This window comes from Aulostomus chinensis, chromosome 7 (genome assembly GCF_037954235.1).
Source record: "Aulostomus chinensis isolate RoL2024-O1b breed Wild chromosome 7, RoL_Achi_v1.0, whole genome shotgun sequence".
Lineage (NCBI taxonomy): Eukaryota > Metazoa > Chordata > Actinopteri > Syngnathiformes > Aulostomidae > Aulostomus > Aulostomus chinensis.
The window spans coordinates 3,941,499-3,960,782 of record NC_141326.1 but is presented as its reverse complement, the minus strand read 5'-3'; the positions used below and the strand labels follow the sequence as shown (position 1 = coordinate 3,960,782).

Sequence of the window (19,284 nt, the reverse complement as noted above, 5' to 3'; positions counted from 1 at the left end):
GGGCCAACACATAGAGACAGACAACACTGGCTCTCACAGCCACACCTACGGTCAGTTTAGAGTATCAATCAGCCTTGTCTCCATTTGCATGTCTTTGGACTGTGGGAGGAAGCTGGAGTACCAGAGAGAACCCAGCAGGAACAGGGAGAACATGGAGACTCACACAGACAGATTGTGTACCAATGTGCAGCTTAATCAACATGTCTGGCTCATGAAAAGGCTTCGACTGTCTAGTTTACTATCAAAGACCAGCGAGAGATGTGTTTTTTCTTTTTATTGTTTTGCTCTCACATTCACAAGCAAAATATTTCTTGATCCTCTGATGAACCAATCTTCTAGCTCCCTCTTTAATCATAGCAAAGTTTAGTATTCTGCGGCTTCGACAAGCTGCAAAAATTGTAAAAAACAAACCTCTCTGATGTGATCGCGGCATCAGCTTTTCATGACCACTGAAAAAATGGCATTAGTTATGTGAATTTCAGTGCGAAAGATTATTTCATGCATGTTCTCTCAATTGAACTGCATGAACCGCAGATGGGTTGAAAGGGATTCTCGACAGTGATCCCGGATTTGCAGAAGCTTGACTGCTTTTGACACCACATACACTAATACCATGTGTGTCAGTTTGCGTGGTGTCACATTATGTGATTATAAAGTGTATTATCACATTTCAAACATACATGGTAATTCATCAATATGTTCTCTATGTAGGAATGGCAGCCTGCATTTTCCAGGGTCGCTGGTACGCAAGAACTGTGGAGCAGCTTCGTTTCAATTACTTTGTTCTGTAGCCTGTCATTTTTTTACCATGTCCTGCTCCCCTGAGCGGTTTGGAGGAGATCAGAAGGTTTGCTGTGATGGAGGTTCTCTATGTGCTGTGTCTTCCTCTGCTTCTCAGCAGCGCAGAATTTGTATAACATGAATCAGGATGAATGTAACAGTCTGTAAACAATCGTTAGCTTATTTGGTGTAACACATTTGAAGGCATTAGATTAGATTAGACTAGATAGAACTTTATTGATCCTTTGGGCTGAGCCCTCAGGAAATTCAGGTTCCAGTAGCAGCAGACACCGAGTATACATACAGGAAAAAGCCCAGAGAAACACAAAAGGTGATACAAAAGTAGTGCAATAGCATCACTATCAACTATCAGGAAATAGAAATGTCCACAAACAACAAAAGCTATTCACACAGTTGTGAACAAAAAACAAAAAAAAGCAGTTGCACATTGTAGAGTACTGGCAGGAACAAGTGGCAACATAGCAGCAGTAGTGGCAATAATAATGATAAGTAGCTTATTATGTTGTATTATAATGTAATATTTAATATGTATTAGTATAATATATACTAATACTATAAGTAATGATAATAGATAAATGATTAACTAGCTTATTATGTTTGATATTTTACAGCAAGTGATAAGTGATAAAGTGATATTAGTCATAAATAGATGTCCAATGTCCCAGGCCATACAATTTGGCATGGAATCACCTCATAATTCAATATACCAATCAAACTGTGTTTAGGAAGCACAAAATCACTAATGAGATATTGGCAATTTGGACCACGACCCCTGGAGGAAGACTGACTGAGATCCTTATAGAACCTCTGAAACCGAATGAGCACCGCACTCATAAAGGAGAAATACAAATAAGAGAAAAGCTTTGAATGGCTCAGTATCTGTGTTTAACAATGAGGGCAACCAATGAAAAAGCACTCTTCATATGCAACATTTCATAATTCTCCTCATAATTTCAGCCACTTTAAATGAACACAAAAGGAGGATAAACAGGAGCGTGTGTGTGTGTGTGTGTGTGTGTGTGTGTGTGTGTGTGTGTGGTTTTATGTCCTGTTGGAGACATTTTCTGGTATAAACAATAACCATATCAGGACCCCCAGTCCTCATGGGTACTAAAGAGCAGTCTTAATGTGGCATTCCTGAGTTCCTGGTCAAAATTAGAATTAAGGTGTGAAGGGTAAAGGCAGGATTAGGATTAGGGATTGGATTGGGCTGTCCACTGTGTGTGTGTGTGGGGGGGGGGTGCGTGCGTGCGTGCGTGCGTGTGTGTGTGTGTGTGTGTGTGTGTGTGTGTGTGTGTGTGTGTGTGTGTGTGAGTGTGTGTGTGTCCAATGTGCTTCTTCGTGTTGCTGTGTACAGAACTCAGACCATATCAGCGTAGAGCAGATTTCATGCCTATTACAGTTTATCTGGTTATGAGCGCCATTCACTCCGTCTCATGCACTGCATGGCTGCCAAGAAGGATTATGGGAAGTATGAGGTGCTTATCCTGTCCATGCCAGGATAGGATTGTAAAGCTAACACAGCACAGAGGGGCAACACAATGCAGTGAGGCTTCTGACATCTGATTATGTTAGCAATGCAGGCTGGGGAGGACAGTTCATATTCGTCATTCCAATATTGGGGACTCACTGGCTTTTGATATATACGATGACCTTGGCATGACATTGACAGAGCAGGTCCAGCAGCTGTCACAGCTCAGTGCAGTGTTGCAATTCATAGCCTCTTTTAAAGAATTTCATTTTTGCAAAGATGCCCTCTGGAGCATCAAGAACCACTTGACCAAAGTGAATGATGGGGTCATACGTGCCAATGTCCTCCAAGCTTTATCTTCAAAGAACTCTCTGACTATGTATTGGAACTATAAAGTGGTTGTCTGATTTACCATGCGATGGAAATCACCTGAATGCAGCATGAGACAGGAAAGTAATGAGCAATGGATTGTGGGAAAGGCTGTGCATATGGAGAAACCTCTGAACTGGAACCTTGTCACTAGTGTGTAAGACTTATCTACAGCTGACTCCCACACTGAGAACGCAACAACTGTAAATGTCTTCACACCCACAGTTAAAACAGATGAAAGCATATAACTGATACCACGATAGCAAGTAAAACCAAGGCTGGGGACTCTAACACTCATAATAGAGACACTTGGCAACAAAATGTTATGTGATGAGCATTGCCATTTCACCTCCTGTGAATGTGGAGAGGGTTCAGTGAATTGTGTGTTTTATGTGGTGATCTCAGTTCTGGAGCTGAACAAAAACTATCGAATTGAAAAATGGAGGCGATCATGTTCAAACGAGACTAAAAGGTGCATCAGATCTCACAAGGAAGTTTGGCAGCAGCTAAGAAAAAAAAAAAAAAAAAAAAAAGCTACAAAGATAAGAAATGCAAGTTCAACAAGCAAAAGCAGACCTGCCAGCAAGTACGCATTTCTCGTCCTCAGCACGCATTTTGACCCTGAAGTACGCTTGTACGATTCGCTGCTCTCCAGGTACGCATTTTGTTGCATCTCACTTTTCATCGGTTTCAGTTTTGATGCATTCTATGGAGTTGATTCTACCGCTGAGCCACATCCAGCTGTTTGTAAGTGGAGTGAAAAGCTTTTGGCCAATCAGAGCACTGCATTTGAGCCCACTCGCCCACTTGCACCACCCACCAAATGGTAGGTGCGTTCGTTCAATTCAATTTAGTGCCTCTGCTTCAAGGAATATCGTTCACCCAGAAGTGAAGAGAAGTTTAAGATTATCATCATACCGAAGTGATATTCGTCTGCATCCCTTTTCCTTACCATTCTAGTTCAGTGTTCTCACCAAACAGCATTGAATAAATAGTAGGTTCCTCAATACGATGAATACAATAGTCTGTTAAACTGTCACCATCCATCCATTTCAGCCTTTTACCCTTTTAAGGGTCGTGGGGGGTGGAGCCTATCCCAGCAGCCTTCGGGCGAGAGGCGGGGTTCACTCTGGACGGGTCACCAGTCATAGACAGACATAGACAGACAACCATTGGCTCTCACAGCCACGCCTACTGTCAATTTAGAGTCTGGATTAACCTGGTCCCCTCTTGATGTCTTTGGACTGTGGGAGGAAGCACCTCCTCCAGTACCAGAGAGAACCCACGCAGACACAGGGAGAACATGCAGACTCACACAGAAAGACCCCATGCCCGAGCTGGGGCTTGAACCCGGAACCTTCTTGCTAAACTCTCACATTTTCCCAAAAGCATAAAAACTTCAGGCTTGCGCGTCATGGCAGAACAGCCTGAAAAAAAGGCTAGAAAATTCCTTGAAACCTATCAGGAGAGATGGCCTTGCCTCCTCAAGTCCAAGATACCTTGTCACGCTTTTTGCACCATTTGCAAGACGGCCATTGACATCAGTCTCCTGGGGACAAGGGGTTAAAGAACAGTCCCTCACACAAGGAAAAAAAAAAAGCCTGTCACATTCGCCATCAGTTGGAGGCAGCAAAGTGAAATTACTAGAAATCTAGAAGGTTTTAGATAGGTGCTGATTAAGGTAAGAAATAATAATAATAATAATAATAATAATAACATTACAGAGCAGTACATAATAATAGAATAACTACAGAACAGTAGGTCATAGGTTACAGTTATTAGGCTGTTTTTTTTAGTCTGATTGAATGAATTTGTGAACTTTAAAAATGACTTTGACATCATGACAGGGATTCAAGCTGTGACAAGCTATTGTAGCTCAGTTAGTTATGCATAGCACACAATCGGCCTTTTGGCAAGGCCAGTGTGTGGGCAACTGACTTTAGCATTTAATGCAATGTCAGTCTTTTAAAAGCCTATCTTAGATTGTCTGACCCCTGCTATTTACTAGCCTATAGTCTTCCCTCTGCCAGGCTTTAATCTTGTGCTTTTGTGGTGGTTGCAGTGTAGTTATGAGTAAAACATTACTAAGACCAGGCTCCTTAATTTCCCTTCAGTAATCGTAAGAAGGTTACGTGTTAACCTGGTCTGACTCGCATCTTTAACTCAAGAGTCAGTTTATTAGCTTACTCTGCTATGCCTCTTGTACTGACCATAAATAGTGATTGGTGAAGCTTTAATATGTGCATATTATATATGATGGTGTTCGGTATGGGGTCAGTGGTGGTAGGTGGGCAACAACGGAGCGTACAATGGCACTACCGTGGTGGGGGCACGTGGGGGGGGGGTGCTTCGTACTCATAAAATTTCTTCAATGTTGGCAGGTCTGCAAATGTGACGGAATGTATCGGCAGAATGTAAGGTCAGAAAATGGCTGTAATTTGACATTTTAACAACTGGTTTTAAGCTGGTGACTCAGAGTAACTAGCTACTTTTAAAATTATCCACTCATATTCACCATCTTCCAACTCAGTGCAAATGTTGCAAGTTGCTAGACAGAATGTTAACAATGACTGGTGGACAGAACAAGGACGTAGATCTGATATCTGCTGGTTACACTGCAACCCTGAAATTCTGACCCTGGCTCCCAGAGGCTACGTTGTCAGATGTAGCTGATGGTTCCCAGATTACATCAGGCTTGGCTTGTGTACACATCATCTACAGTATGAGGCATGTCTGCACTTGTGACATGGTCACAGCTGTTGCAAAATTAAAATGTCACCTTGTGACATCTGTCCACACAAATCAGTGTTGAGCCTCACCTGGCAGGTTTATTGTTTATTGTTAACTATGGATCCTCATTAGTTGACGCGGAGGCGGCAGACTCGTCTTGCTCCTAACTGTCACCTTCAGTGCAGCACACCAGAATCACAGTCAGTCCCAAACAACCCGTTCACACTGCTGCTCCTCTTCATCATAACCAGAATCACGTCCCTCCTCCTGACAGCCTCCAATAGCAAGCATGTAGCCTCTGTAGCCTCCATGTTGTACAGACAGTCCCCTTGATGTTAGTCGTAACATATCTTGGTCAGTGGACCTGGATTTTAACGTCGGGGAGAACATGATCTCATGTACTTAGCTCTCTTTTTTTAATGTTTTCCATATAACATGTAAAACACAGGCTATATATTTGTGCTTCATCTGTAGTGTGACACTTGGACATCTGTTTTGGTGATTTTGACTGGACTGAGTAGCAGAACTTGAGTGACAGTTGAGAAAAGTAGGAGCATTTTGTAGATAAAACTGGCTTAAAATGAACTGAACTGTAAATAGGTGTAGTCTGTGTGGCTATTCTCAGTGCTGCGCACTCAATTCTTGTCAGGGCGGTCCTTGAGGAGTGACCCCCAGCAATGTGGTAAGGGAAAAAAAAACTCATTTCGGCTCTCTTTGGAAATTTCGGTGTTCCCAGTGTGTGTGTGTGTGTGTGTGTGTGTGTGTGTGTGTGTGTGTGTGTGTGTGTGTGTCTGACACTAGCAGTCAGAAAATAGGGACATATAGGCAGTGGGAACCCTGTGCTTGAGATTTCACCTGATCTTTTCTTTAGTAACCAGCTTTCATCTGCTCTCCTCCTCCCTCTGCTCCATCTAGCCATCCTTCTCAAGTCCCCTCTTTCATTTTTCTTCATTAGGGCCTTTGCTCCTTGTCGGAGAGGGTTTGCACTGCTGCTACATAGAACAAAACTATTAGGCTCTGCTCTTACACTCATGTCGAGGATGCTTGGGGTATGGAGCCGAGGCTGCTGTGAGTCAGCGTGTCTTGGGTGGAATCGGCCTTTTTCTAGTCTTTTTATTTTCAAGGACTCCTGGAAACGACTTGATGGGAGCACAGTTGCATGTCCTGTGAGTGTGTGTTTGTCTGCATGTGCTGCTATCAGGTTGCAGGAGAACAGCCGGATGATGGATAGAGATGTCACATAATACAAGCCCTTTAATAATCCATGACTAGTGAACGCAGTGCTTCATGCACACTGTTTCAGGTTAAGGCCAGTGGTGCGGCATTCAACCCCACCCTCTCTTCCACTTCCACACCTTTCTTTCTGTGTATTTCATCTGTTCTTCCTCTCCTCTTTTGCCTTGGTTGGAAAAGGTGTAAAAGTGTGTGCAAGGTCAGTGAATAGCATGCAGAAGCTTTGTTCACTGAAGTATGCTCAAGGTCCGCAACACGGTAAAGCTGACTGATGGAAGGACTCTTGTTGCTCTTCCTGACCAAACCATTGGATACAGCAGGATTCCTGGATCATCACTGGGGATTTTATACCAGAAAGAAAGACCTGACAGCCAGAGTTAAAATAGATGCTTGGAACAAAAATACTGATTTAAACAAAATGGGCACGTAACAATGATTCTATATGAAGCAGTTGAGCTGTCACATATGGAAAGAGTCACCCAAATTGCAACAGAACACAGAGGAATGTGGAGCTTTGAGAGACACACAAGTAGAAAAACACATGAATAATTGAGAACAATAGAAGCTTCCTCTTGTCCAACAATAAAAAGACACATTTACACTTCAATCCCCTGGTACACAGAGTGACCTTGCTGTTGAGCAGCCAGCAGCTGTCTGGTTGTGCGCTGATGGGTCACTCAAAGAGGTTAGGGAGGGGGGGGGGTGTCAACAAGAATGTACAACTCAAGTGCTGGAAAAATCAAGATGCAGCCAGCAGTTGTCATGACACGGCTGGATGATTTTAAACCAAATATACACTCAGATTAACTCTGCATTCACGTCTGTTGTTGTGTCCAGACTCACTTGTTGAAAGAGAAACCCAGCACACTTGGGATCAAGTATTTTGCTATCAGCTCTCTCTGTGTGTCAGGAATAATTAACTGCTGGTCAAAGTCAGGTGTTATATGAGAGAGAAGTATAACAGGGTTCACTAAATGGAGCTCTCTGACCATCTGCCCAGTCGCTATCACAAGCGCTCACATCAAAGAAGTGCACAGAAAATGATCATAATGAAGCAACATTTACCAGATGTTTAATCAGAGACACAACTCAGAAACAACCAATTACAGCCTGAAATACACCAGGCACAGTCGCCGCGGCACGACACGCCTGCCGCAGCAGCATTACAAACAACCGAGGCTGCCACACTTAGCGAAAACGTTGCACACACCTGCAAGGGCTTCCAGCTCCATCTCTGGGAGGCTTGTCTTCCTTTTTCTTTCTTTCTTTCTTTCTTTTGCTGCTTTGCACGGATATGCAGCCCTCGTAGATGTCATATATGCTCATTAATATTTCTCATCCTCAACAAGACAAGTCAGCTCTTCAAATATCTACAAATTAGAGTGCAATGCTGAAGAAGACGGGTGTTGTCCAGCTAGTCTAAAAGCAGTACTTCACTGAAAAAAAGAGTGTAATATGTTTTTCAAGCACTCACAGAAAGGAACCTTGAATTTACAAAGGTGTTTTTGTACCCCTGCATTACAAATTAGAACTTTTCCAGTTTTGGGGTCATTCACCCAAACACAAAACCCATTCTACTGTTGTTAGCTGTCAGTCTCCATGAGCGTCATTAGCTAATGTACGTGCGTGGCTCCCTCTGCGTTCTGGGTCATCAAGGTACGATGCAGGAGGGACAAACATCTTCATGAGCTCAAGACACCATTTGTAAGTACATAAAAGGCTAAATTTACTTCACCTTGTGCGATGTTGGTGTGCAAAAAATACAACAGCAGGCTCCTGTCGCACAAAACACTGCTGAAATGACTGAACATGGATGTCCATGAGAAGATGCATTATACAGTCCTTCCCGAAAAATTAAGAGTTTTATTGTGATGGTTGCGGGTAAAAATCCTTCATTATGTGGCACATTTTTTTTTTAAAATGCAATGGAATATGCAGGATATTTATGCAGTTTTATGCAATGAAATTGTGGGAATTTGCAAAAACTGCAGTTTGATGAATAAGGAAGAAAAAACTGATTCCCACAACCGTATGGCTACGAGCTTAAAGGAAAGTGTCATTTCTAATGACTTCCCGTGATGAGCAAGCATACTATGCCACAGAAAGTTCTGGGAATAATCAAGCTCTCGTCTTGATTTCTTTCAGACCAAAATGAAACGAGCTCCAAGCTTATTTTTGTTGGCAAATGAGACTGATTTGCGAACTTCATTGTGTCTTCTTCGCGGGGTTTGCAGCTTTCTGATGACATCACTTCACAACGTTCCCAAGGCAACGGGAGGAAAATGGCGGCTCTTGTGTGGAGTAAATGCAACATTTTCCAACTTTCTGCGAAAACTTTTCTGACTTTGTTGCAACGAAAATATGAACTCAGACAAGCCCTGCATATTTTGCACATTTTGCATGGAAATCAGCGATTTATTTATCGCCGTTTTTGAAAAAATGCAGCCCCTGCATAAATGTGCGCAGTTTGGCTAATTATGCATTGAATTATGCAACTGCATAATCACGTTTTTCTGGAGGGACTGATAATAAAACACATTGTATGTTTTAGTGACGTAATTTATGCTAAATGCAGTGTCGGCCTAAAATACAGCTAAATGTTAATGGATAAATTAGTTTTCCAGAGACTTTAGAAAAAGATGATGTGCCATGAAAATGATTTATTTCTCGGCAAACATCAGCTCAGGTTAGGGGCTCTGAAACACTTCTACTATCCAGTCTATGTCGATTTTTGGAGGTTATCCATTGGTGCTTTTAAATCGTCTATGTGACGAATCATGGGATGAGTACGATTAAACATGGCTGAAGGGTGGAGGACAGGCCAAATTTACAAGAATATTTCATGGTGCTCATGAAATATTTCAGGCATATTTACAGGAATCATACCAATACATGAGTGAGGATCCCAAAGTTTGGCAGGAGGGAAACAGAACACATATAAGCAGAGGTGATCTTGATTCACACACTGTACGTTTCAGCAACTGCCACTCGTCACTGGTGTTGCTGAAATAATGAATAAAGCACACATGAGTTTTGCATAGAGTAGGAGGCGTTCATAATGATCTTTAAATCAGATCTTTCAAAAGAAAATCTCATCTTTCATCATCAATGTTAATACCAGAAAATACTATGGCAGCTGCTGCATCTACATTCTAATTGAACAACATGATTCTGTGGGGTCCAATAGGAACAAGTTTTATTGCAGGAAAAGTCTGTAACAGCTCTTTCTTTCCAGTTTTTTTACCTTCCTCTCTGAGCAGTTTGTTGGTGTAACAAATGCTCCGAGCTGATGAGTATTAGGCCCTAAAAGTCGATCAAATTCTTTCTTGACTGTATTTTGTCCTCGCCGGCTGGCCACTCTTTGTGCTCTCCTCTCAACAACATGCAGTGAAAACATTTTGGTGCTATTCAAGTGTGAAAATTAGAGTGTAGTAAACTTAAAAGTGGCCAACTGTTACGGTTGCTGTCCAAATTGGTGCTTGTCAGTGTTGGGGAAGTATCTTCAAAGGGCTGCGTTTAGAGGATGATTATCGAATCTCTCTCCATGTCCAGGACCCTTCAGCATCCACCAGGAACCTGCTCCTCCTTTCAGAGATGTTTCAAGGATGCATCTCTACCTCCTCTGCAGTCACTAGTCACCCACATTCCTCTGGGCATGTCATGAGGAGTCGTCAATTTTTTCTGGTGTCAGTGCCACAAAGATGTTGTCAAGCAGCGCTGAAGTGTAGCATCTTGGGCTTGTAAATCATCTTTGGTTGGTTGGTGTCTGCATGGATGACAGCAATGGCATTTCTGTTACATTTTGGACTTGGAGTTGCACTCGTGCCTGAGATGAAATAAACTTGTGGAGGCAACAAGCTTTTATTGTGTCACTGATATACTGTATATTGTTGATAATGTTGACAGGGGAGCTCTGATCACTCAGCGTATGTCGAGATTGGAAGGTGTTCTGAGCCAAAGTCAATAAATACTTGTGTGTACAACAGAGTCATTTGACCCCGGAGCGAATGCTGATTGCAGCTGTTGCCATTACAGACTAAAGCCTCATAGCAGGTTTGTTGGCCAGTGGGCAAGATGCTTTAAAGGCACCAAAGAAGCAAATCTGAGGCAAAATGATCCACAGCATGATCACTGGTGCAGTGAGCACTGTTTCCTCGTTTCACAGGATTTAGAAGTGACTGGCCTAGGTAGGATAGGTGTATGACTGTAATTGGTATTTGGCCGGATCATTCACCGCCCTGCAGTTGCAACGACTCAAACAGAGTGAGTCATCTCCTCTTGAGTGAATTCTGTTGTCCTGTCATTTTCAGGAATCAAATTCTCTCAGCTATCCAATATTAAACGATAACACGTTGTGGTCAGGGTCACAGAGATTGGGACATCCCTAAGCTCAGGTGGTATAAAAACTCAAGACATAGTAAATACTGTAATAAATACTGTAATAAATAGTGGTTTCCCACGAGGTCACCCCAAATATCCCGGAACTGCTTTGTTAGATGGCCTCTATCCCCACGGTGGTCCTCATCTTAATGTGACATGAGAAGTGTTAAGAGGACCAACGATGAAAAGCAGCTGCTGGGGTGAACAGCGTTAGTCTTGAAGTGAGCTGTCACCAACAGTCCTACAGAGTGTTGTACCGAGGAGATAGTGGGCATTGTGGGAGGTATTGTATGCATCTGCCAATGTGTGTGCATTTGATAAAGACAGAAGTCGAAAGCCGCTAGCTGTAACAAATGGCCTCTCATGCAAAGGGTGAGAGCGTGTCGCAAAGCCCTGATGGCCCTGATGTCAGCATGCAGGAGAGAGAAACAGAGGGGCACCGAGAGAGCAGTGGGGGGGGGGGGGGGATAAAGGACACATAGAGAGGGCAAACGTTTAAACTGAGGGGAGAAAATGTCTGAAAGATTGATAGAGTAAAGGCAGCCAGGAGTCCCACGGTGCGTCGGACTGGACAGAACACAGAATAATTGTGAGGAATGCAGACAAGATTAAGGAGGAGGACAGGTTTGGGGGTTGATTTCTACTCATCGTCATCTCAGGGACAGACCCTCAAATTATCACATTCGTCTTTTCCCTCTGTAAATGTCCTCTGTGTGAGGTCAGATATCCCCCCTCAGTCCTTCAGACCTCTGGAGAAATCATGTGTGGTTCCAGTTTTTATTCTGCCGGCTGCCACAGTTGACAGCTGATAGGCTGCTTCTCAGGATGCAGCAGTTTCACGGTGCCGTAAAGGGATCAAGGGATTCAATAACATGGGAATTTAGCATTTTATTAATAAGTGCAACTCACTACTCTTGATGGAGTCACTTTCTAAGATATTCTCAAAGAGGCAAAAATCGATTAAGAATCACGACTGAAAATTCAGACAAATAAACAGACAAATATTTGAAGCAGTTCTTTAACAATTTTGATTCGTTCCGAGGTAAGTTTGTTGTATATTAAATACAACTTTATATATACTGTATCATAGACAAATAAAATGGATATTCTGAATAATTATGTTCAGAAATTTACAAAGTTTAACCGTCTTTTAAAGTAAATACTATGGAACAGCAACACAGTTTTTGTCCCTCCAGTGAAGTCGTTTTTGATTCACATTGATTCTGAATGATTAGCTACTTTTCCTACATTTACACCCTACAACTGGATGTATAAAAACAAACATAAACAGCGCAGTCTGACTCAAAGAGTACTTTTCAAAGTTGGCCTGACATAACTAGATCAGACCTTTCATTCTGTACCAGAGTTGATTGATTCAGACAGCCTTAGGTTTTTACCTGACATGCTGTACTTGTAGGTCTGGCTGTGTTGTGAAGCGCACACAGTCAAGGTGGGTGACATCATGGTGGGAACTCAGGCATAAACAACACATTTTTGGGCAGACGAGGAGACAAACATGAGGCTGCCACAGCTGAAAGAGTTGTCAGGTTTTTTTTTGATAATCTTTGAATTGAAGTCAGCCTTTCAACAGGGATGCTGTTTGTTCGCTGGCTTATATTTTTGGTTTATGTGACAAAACAAGAAAAAATAACCACCATCTGACACGGATATAATGCCACCTGCTGTTATGGAGACGGACATGCGATGTATCTGATCTCCGGTTCATGTATGCTGGGATAATGACTTAAAATGGCCTAATTGAGCTGAACAGCAACTGTGCACATAAACTCACTGAATCTTTAAAAGGCCTGACAGTCAATGAAACGTCTGCAGCCTTTTAACTAGAAATGTCAACAGATCAATATTCATTTTCAAGTTAGCGCTCTAAAGTGCATGAATCGACGACACTATAAGGAGTCCCTGACAAGTCACGAAAGCACACGCAAGATGTGGCAAAAAAGCGACAAAGAATATACACAAGACAGGACCTTTTGTTCTAAAAATAGCTGTTCACTGAGACTTGGGCAACCGAGTTTGTTTGTCTGCCCACTCTGTTTTCTAGAGAACAGAAGAACAAAAAAGTAAAGGATGCAGGTGAAAGAATGAATTAGGATGTTGCCGTTTGCTAATGTTCACAATGCTTAGCCTGTTAATGTGTTTATTTACATTTTGAATATATTTGACACATACAGAAACAACTGTCACACACACCCCACAGGTCTCCTCATTCTTTGTCTGGAGGTTTTATTGGCTGTTAAATATTTAACCCGCTACTTGTCTCAGACGTGTCAGCGACGAATCAGCAGCCGCCCGACTCGCGTCTGTGAGCAGCTTCATATTACGCTCTGCTTCTGATCTGCTTCTGATCTGATCTTTGTTCAGCAAGCTCCAAAACCCTTCGGCTGTTGGAAAATCCAGGCCGTACTTGGCAATAAATTCCAGATATTGTCCTCAAGAGTGGGTGGAGAGCAGACAGAGCTAAAGGAGAGTAGACTATTAGAGTTGGAATATTGGAGGTGTCAGAAGTAGTTTGTTGTGCTGCTGCAAAGTGGCCAACAAATGTTCCAAGTCTCACTGTTTCTCGACTCTATAATACCACTGTGTATACACAGAGAGGCACCAGCAGCACACAAATTGCAGATAAACATCACCCAGCGGGACTAAAGTAAAAGGCTAAGAGTCACACTGGGGTGAGAGAGGCGGGGAGAACATGAGTGGTAAAAGAGAGTGAGAGGAAGGTGACATGTGTGAAGGATGCATCATGAATAGAGGAACAGTGGAGGGAGTTGTGTTTCACTTCAGGGAACAGTGAATGAATGAAGGATTTTGAAGGAGAAAGAGTGAGCTGTGTGAGGGGACAAACAGAGTGAAGGATGAGCGGGTGGGAGTTCGGACAGGGTGATGGAGGAGGAAACTGAATGAGTAATGAGAAGGTGGAGTCAGGCTGCTGGAGAAGAAAAGGGTAGAAAGCAGAAAAAAGAATGATGAGAGGGAATGGAAATACGTGAGTCACAAAGTCTGAGCGGAGAGATGAATGTGGAGAGCGAACAATGGACAGAAGACAACGGAGGAAGAGGCTGCTGGCTCGCACAAATATCATGCTTACGTGGCCTCAGTGTTAACATTATATTTTTGTCATAACAAGAAAAAGAATTCTCATTCTACCACACAGTACAAGCAAAAATAAGGATTGTATCTGCTTTACACCCATGAATAAGAAATTCTGCTCAAGTGTCTGTTGTTCAGTGGAGAGGCAACTTTGTATCTATACAAAGCCCCAGTAATCTCACAACCAAGTTTGGAGACTTGCAGCAGTGATACATCTAAGCCAAGAGCTCCTCTTCTATTTGCTGTTTATAGTTGACAGTCAAATTAACAACTTTAGATGCAAGAATGATGAAGAAAAAAAAAAGCAGAATTCATCCATAAAATCAGCAGGACACTCAAGCAACCCACACCCCCATGCAATGTAGAAGCCCACTCTGCTCCTGGGGTGGTGGAGGTGGGCTGGCTGTCATCCACCCAGCTGACATCCTGGTCAAAGTGCATCCAGTACCAAGTACCACATCATTTGAGTGTGTTGTTTGAACACTACCTGGGTCTGCTCGCTCTTGCCTGTCCTCATCTGTTGCCTCCCTGAAGCATCCACTACTCATGTCTGCGCTGTCTGAGTTACTCACTTCTGTCTGCTCCTTATCTTCATCTACTCTTGACTCTGGCCCTCAGTCAGTCTCCTTCACCCATTCTGCACCCTGGTTTTACCACTGAACTATGTGCCATGAAGGCTGCTGGTCCCCTGCTGGAGAGGCTCTACAAGAGAACCATCTTCCAGGTTCACCTTCACCTTAACAGCTTTTAAAGACCCTGTAACGTCCTACAAAAATGCTCTCTCCCAGGCCAAGGCACAGTAATACTTGATTCTCATCAGTTCCCAGAAAACAACCCAGAACATTGTTCTCCACCATCAACCAACTACTGCATCCCTCTTATGTCCACTACCCCCCAGGTGCCCCTGACCTCTGTTCCAAGTTCCTGGACTTTCTTCAGACAAACATGGATTCTATCCACCAGTAGCTTCTGGTACTGCTTAACTTGGCCACATTAGTCTACTCCTATTTTACCACTCATTTTCTCTTTCTATCCCCCTAAACCACCCATCTTGACTACGTAGACCTTACCAGGACAGTTCCTCCTGATTTGAGTCATACCTCTCCAACAGGAAACAGTTTTTCACCATCAACAGCTCCAGTTCCCCCCTGACCCCTGTCAACCAAGGCGTGCCCTAAGGCTTGGTGCTTGGACCCTCTAAATCAAGTTCCTGGATGTCATCAAACCTAGTCAAGCTGGACAACAAGAAAAAGCCCACAAACATTCCAGACTTTGGCCATCACTTTCCAACTATGTCACTGAGATCTTCATCCAAGCCTTCATCACTTCCTGTCTGGACAATTGCATTGGCGTCCTGTTTGGTGTACTCAGTAAAGCCCTGGACAGGCTCATCCAGAACTTAGCTGCCAGGGTCCTTACCCACACCAAGCCCTGGCAGCATATCACCAATTTCCCCAATTTCCCCGCCCAATACTTTTCTGACCTTCCACACCTCCATACTCCATCTGCGGTCCTCTGGAACGGGTCAACCCTTCACCCCCCCCCCCCCCCCCCTCCGCACCAGCTGCCAAGCCTGTGGGGCCTGTAGTTGGTCATCTCAGTTTGTTGGTCAGCCAATTTAATTAATAGTCAGTTTTTGTGTTTTGTCTGTCTTGGTTTGTCTAATTCGGCTGATAATGGTATTTTCATCCCTTAGTATCTGTAGTTTTTTATATGCTTTTTATTTGATTGGGGCTGGGCAAAGCAAATCTGTAATATCTTTTTGAAATACTCCACAAGTGTTTTATGTTTTTCCCTCTCCTTTTCTGCAAGGACCTGCTCCTTCTCTTCGTTTGATCGGCACGACTCTATCACACTCCACTCACCTAAAGGCTCCTTCTGTAGAGCCGCAGGCTTTTCTAGATCACACATGTACAAAGCAGAACCTGAAGGAGAAGGCAGTATGTCAGCTGGAGACAGAGTCCTGACTGTTAAAACCTCCTGCTCCTGGACCTCCAGTACCATGTTTGACAGTGCTGGCATTAATCTTTGTGGTGCTAGCCTAGTACCATCTGTGGAGGTAGAAGAAGGTACACATTAAAAGGTTCAATGTCCATCCATCCATTTTCTATACCACTTATCCGTTAAGGGGGGAGCCTACCCCAGCTGACATCGGGCGAGAGGCGGGGGTCACCCTGGTCGGGTCGCCAGTCCATCCCAGGGCCATCAGGAGCAATTAGGGGTTCAGTACCTTGCTCAAGGATGCTTTGAGATGGTCAGCGGGGAAAGTGAGAATCGAACCAGCGACCCGTCAGTTTTTAGAGAGCCATGCTACCTCCAGGCCAGGTTGAATGTTTCTAGGGTACATGGGAATTTAAAAAGTTGAGGGCAGGTAATCTTTTAATAATGTATGCTGTGTGCTGAATTTTTATTCATTTTGTAGATTAAAAACTGCCAGTCGTTAATTGCTGGAGGGGCATTTTGTTGATGCGAAGGCAGAAGGCTAGACCTGATCCAGGGGGCTCATTGCTCGTTCACTGTCATACTGTGAGCCACCTGGCTCAACAAAAGGGTTTGCTGGCACTGTGACGGATTGCCTAAAACACATCCTTGATTTATTAAGTGGTGATTGACAATCTGCTTGCCCCAGACTGTGCACCCAAAATATTCATCATTGAACTGACTTGAATGTATTGGATACGCCCCAAAAACTCTTGTGCAGTGACCCTACAATGTAGGCCACTTAAATCGAGCCCAATATCTCCTTCTTAAGCAAAGAAAAGAGTGATTGATTTTCTGGAAACAAGAAGATGAATGAAGAACAGCGAGACTGAAAAAAGATATGTGAGCTGAGTGATGGAAGGAGACAAAACTACAGTATGAAGCAGAGGATCTGTTAATATCTGTTCTCTCCTGTTTCATCGTATTAGGTTCTTTCCTGCTTGCGCTGCTCTTCATTGACGCTGTAGTTAGAGGGTATGCCAGCCTGATTGCTTTCTGTCACCGCTCCCACTGAGTGCCATATTATTCTCTGAAACGTGCCATAATGAAATAATTGATTGATTGTGTCACTGTATGATCCATCAGTGCGGCTGCAGCTGCGTCGCCATGGGCCCCACTGTAGCTCATGATTTATTAAAGATTACCAAGGGTGATTATCTGACCTGAGGATTTTTGTCTTCTCCCCATCTTCCCATTCTCTCCTCCTCCTCATCTGTCCTGCTCCTTGGCATATTCCCGATCCTCTTGCCCTCAATTTCTCTGTCTGTCACTCTCATTCTCCCTCTTCACCTCAGGGCGAGTGTTCCACTAAGTGCCGCAACATGTTCATCATAGAGACAGTGTGTGTGGCCTGGTTCTCCCTGGAATTCATCCTGCGCTTTATTCAGGCTCGCAGCAAGCTGGACTTCCTGCGTGGGCCACTCAATATCATCGACGCCATGGCCATCCTGCCTTACTATGTGTCCCTGGTCGTGACAGAGGAGGACCAAGCCCTTGAGCATGAAAGGCCAGGAGGAGGTAAGGTCTACCTGGACAAGCTAGGTCTGGTGTTGAGGATTCTGCGGGCACTGAGAATTCTCTATGTGATGCGGCTGGCTCGCCACTCTCTCGGCCTGCAGACGCTTGGGCTGACTGTCAGGCGCAGCACCCGAGAGTTTGGCCTCCTCTTGCTTTTCCTCTGCGTGGCTGTCACCCTCTTCTCCCCGCTGGTCCACTTGGCTGAAAGCGAGCTCACAGGCACTCACGACTTCAGCAGCATCCCCGCCTCCTACTGGTGGGCCATCATCTCCATGACAACTGTGGGCTATGGCGACATGGTGCCTAGATCCATCCCTGGACAGGTGGTAGCACTGAGCAGCATCCTCAGTGGCATCCTCATCATGGCCTTCCCTGCAACCTCCATCTTCCACATGTTCTCCCGCTCCTACCAGGAGCTCAAGATGGAGCATGACCGGTTGTTCAAAGAGGAGTGCGCAGCGGCCGCTGCCGCTGCAGCTGCTTCCAGCGAGCTGCAGGAGGGGAGAGATGACAGTGGAGGAGGTGAGCTGGAGGACTCGGCTGCCTCTGGATTAGTATTACGTCTAGACAAGGATAGTATGTACTCATTAGAGTCTCTGTTAGGGAAAGAAGGTGACGGTCCAGGCAATAATAACCACAGCCTTCCAGCAGCAGCTTTCTGAATGAGCGCCACAGAACTCACAATGACTGACTCAATCCAAACCTTCCAATAACCCTGTTACATAAATTACTGCTTAAGGACCATCCTTGTAATGGTCTCATTATCTTAATTGCATCAACAACAAGGAGATTAAATAAACAGCGTTTCTCTTTGTCTGGTGACAAGTGTGTATCTGAACTACATGCTCACAGAAGACTGCAAAGACATCCGAATACCCTTTAAATTGTCTTTTTGAAAGGGAAACCCTCCACGCTGCAGAAATATTAGTCACTGTCTGCTTCCATAAACATGCAATATCAATCCAAAGTTGCTTTTCCTTTCACTGTGAAAATCCTTTGCAACTGTATAATGTTGCTTACAGTACGAACTGAAAATGCCTCATACTGTATATCCTAGTTTTCTGCCATGAATTTATATAAGTGCTCCTCTACTTTATTTTCTGAGAAGCTTGAAGCCATGTTCTGAGTCAAAATATAAACAAAGATTTTTCCCATAAGACATGTACTGTATATCGATCTCTCTCTCACGTATGTTTGTATGCTTCGATTATATGATGTGATGATTGTCTGTTTTCCATCATCGACCGCAGGTAACAGGTGTGAAGATACTGCAGATCTGATGCATTTTTGATCAGTAAGTGAGGGAATGACTGGATGAAGAGAGGCAGATGTGCTCCTGTTAGACAGAGTGGGTGAGAGAGTGAGTGTGAGAGAATGAGTGCTAACAACCATGAAATGTACTTTGCAACGCTCCAAATAAAAGCTCTCAAAGTAATCGGAGAGAAATCCATTTTCTGAGCTGTAGTTTTTTTTGGTGTGTTCTGGGTATAATCACTTCAGTTATTCCAGGATGCGCAATCAGAGTTTCCGAGAGAAGAAGGCAGAGGACAGCTGTCCCAGCCAGACACACAGATAAGTATTCTGTGAACGGCGCTTCTGTGCCAATCCCCTTCTTACATCATCTCCTTGTTTTCATGAGCACAATTACACCACACATGGAAGGGTGCCATGTCTCTCTACAAATCTTGCCGAGG

General features: G+C 43.8%; 1 protein-coding gene across 2 annotated transcripts in view; it reads left to right on the top strand.

The window, feature by feature from the left end:
- Window positions 1-19,079, top strand: part of kcng4a (potassium voltage-gated channel, subfamily G, member 4a) — a 29,957-nt gene extending 10,878 nt beyond the window's left edge. For both annotated transcript variants that reach the window (XM_086208206.1, XM_086208205.1), the window contains exon 4: window positions 17,368-19,079. In XM_086208206.1, coding sequence (XP_086064332.1) covers window positions 17,368-18,252 — 885 coding nt within the window. In that variant the 3' untranslated portion in view covers window positions 18,253-19,079. The remainder of the gene's footprint in view (window positions 1-17,367) is intronic.
- The last annotated feature ends 205 nt before the right edge of the window (window positions 19,080-19,284 follow it).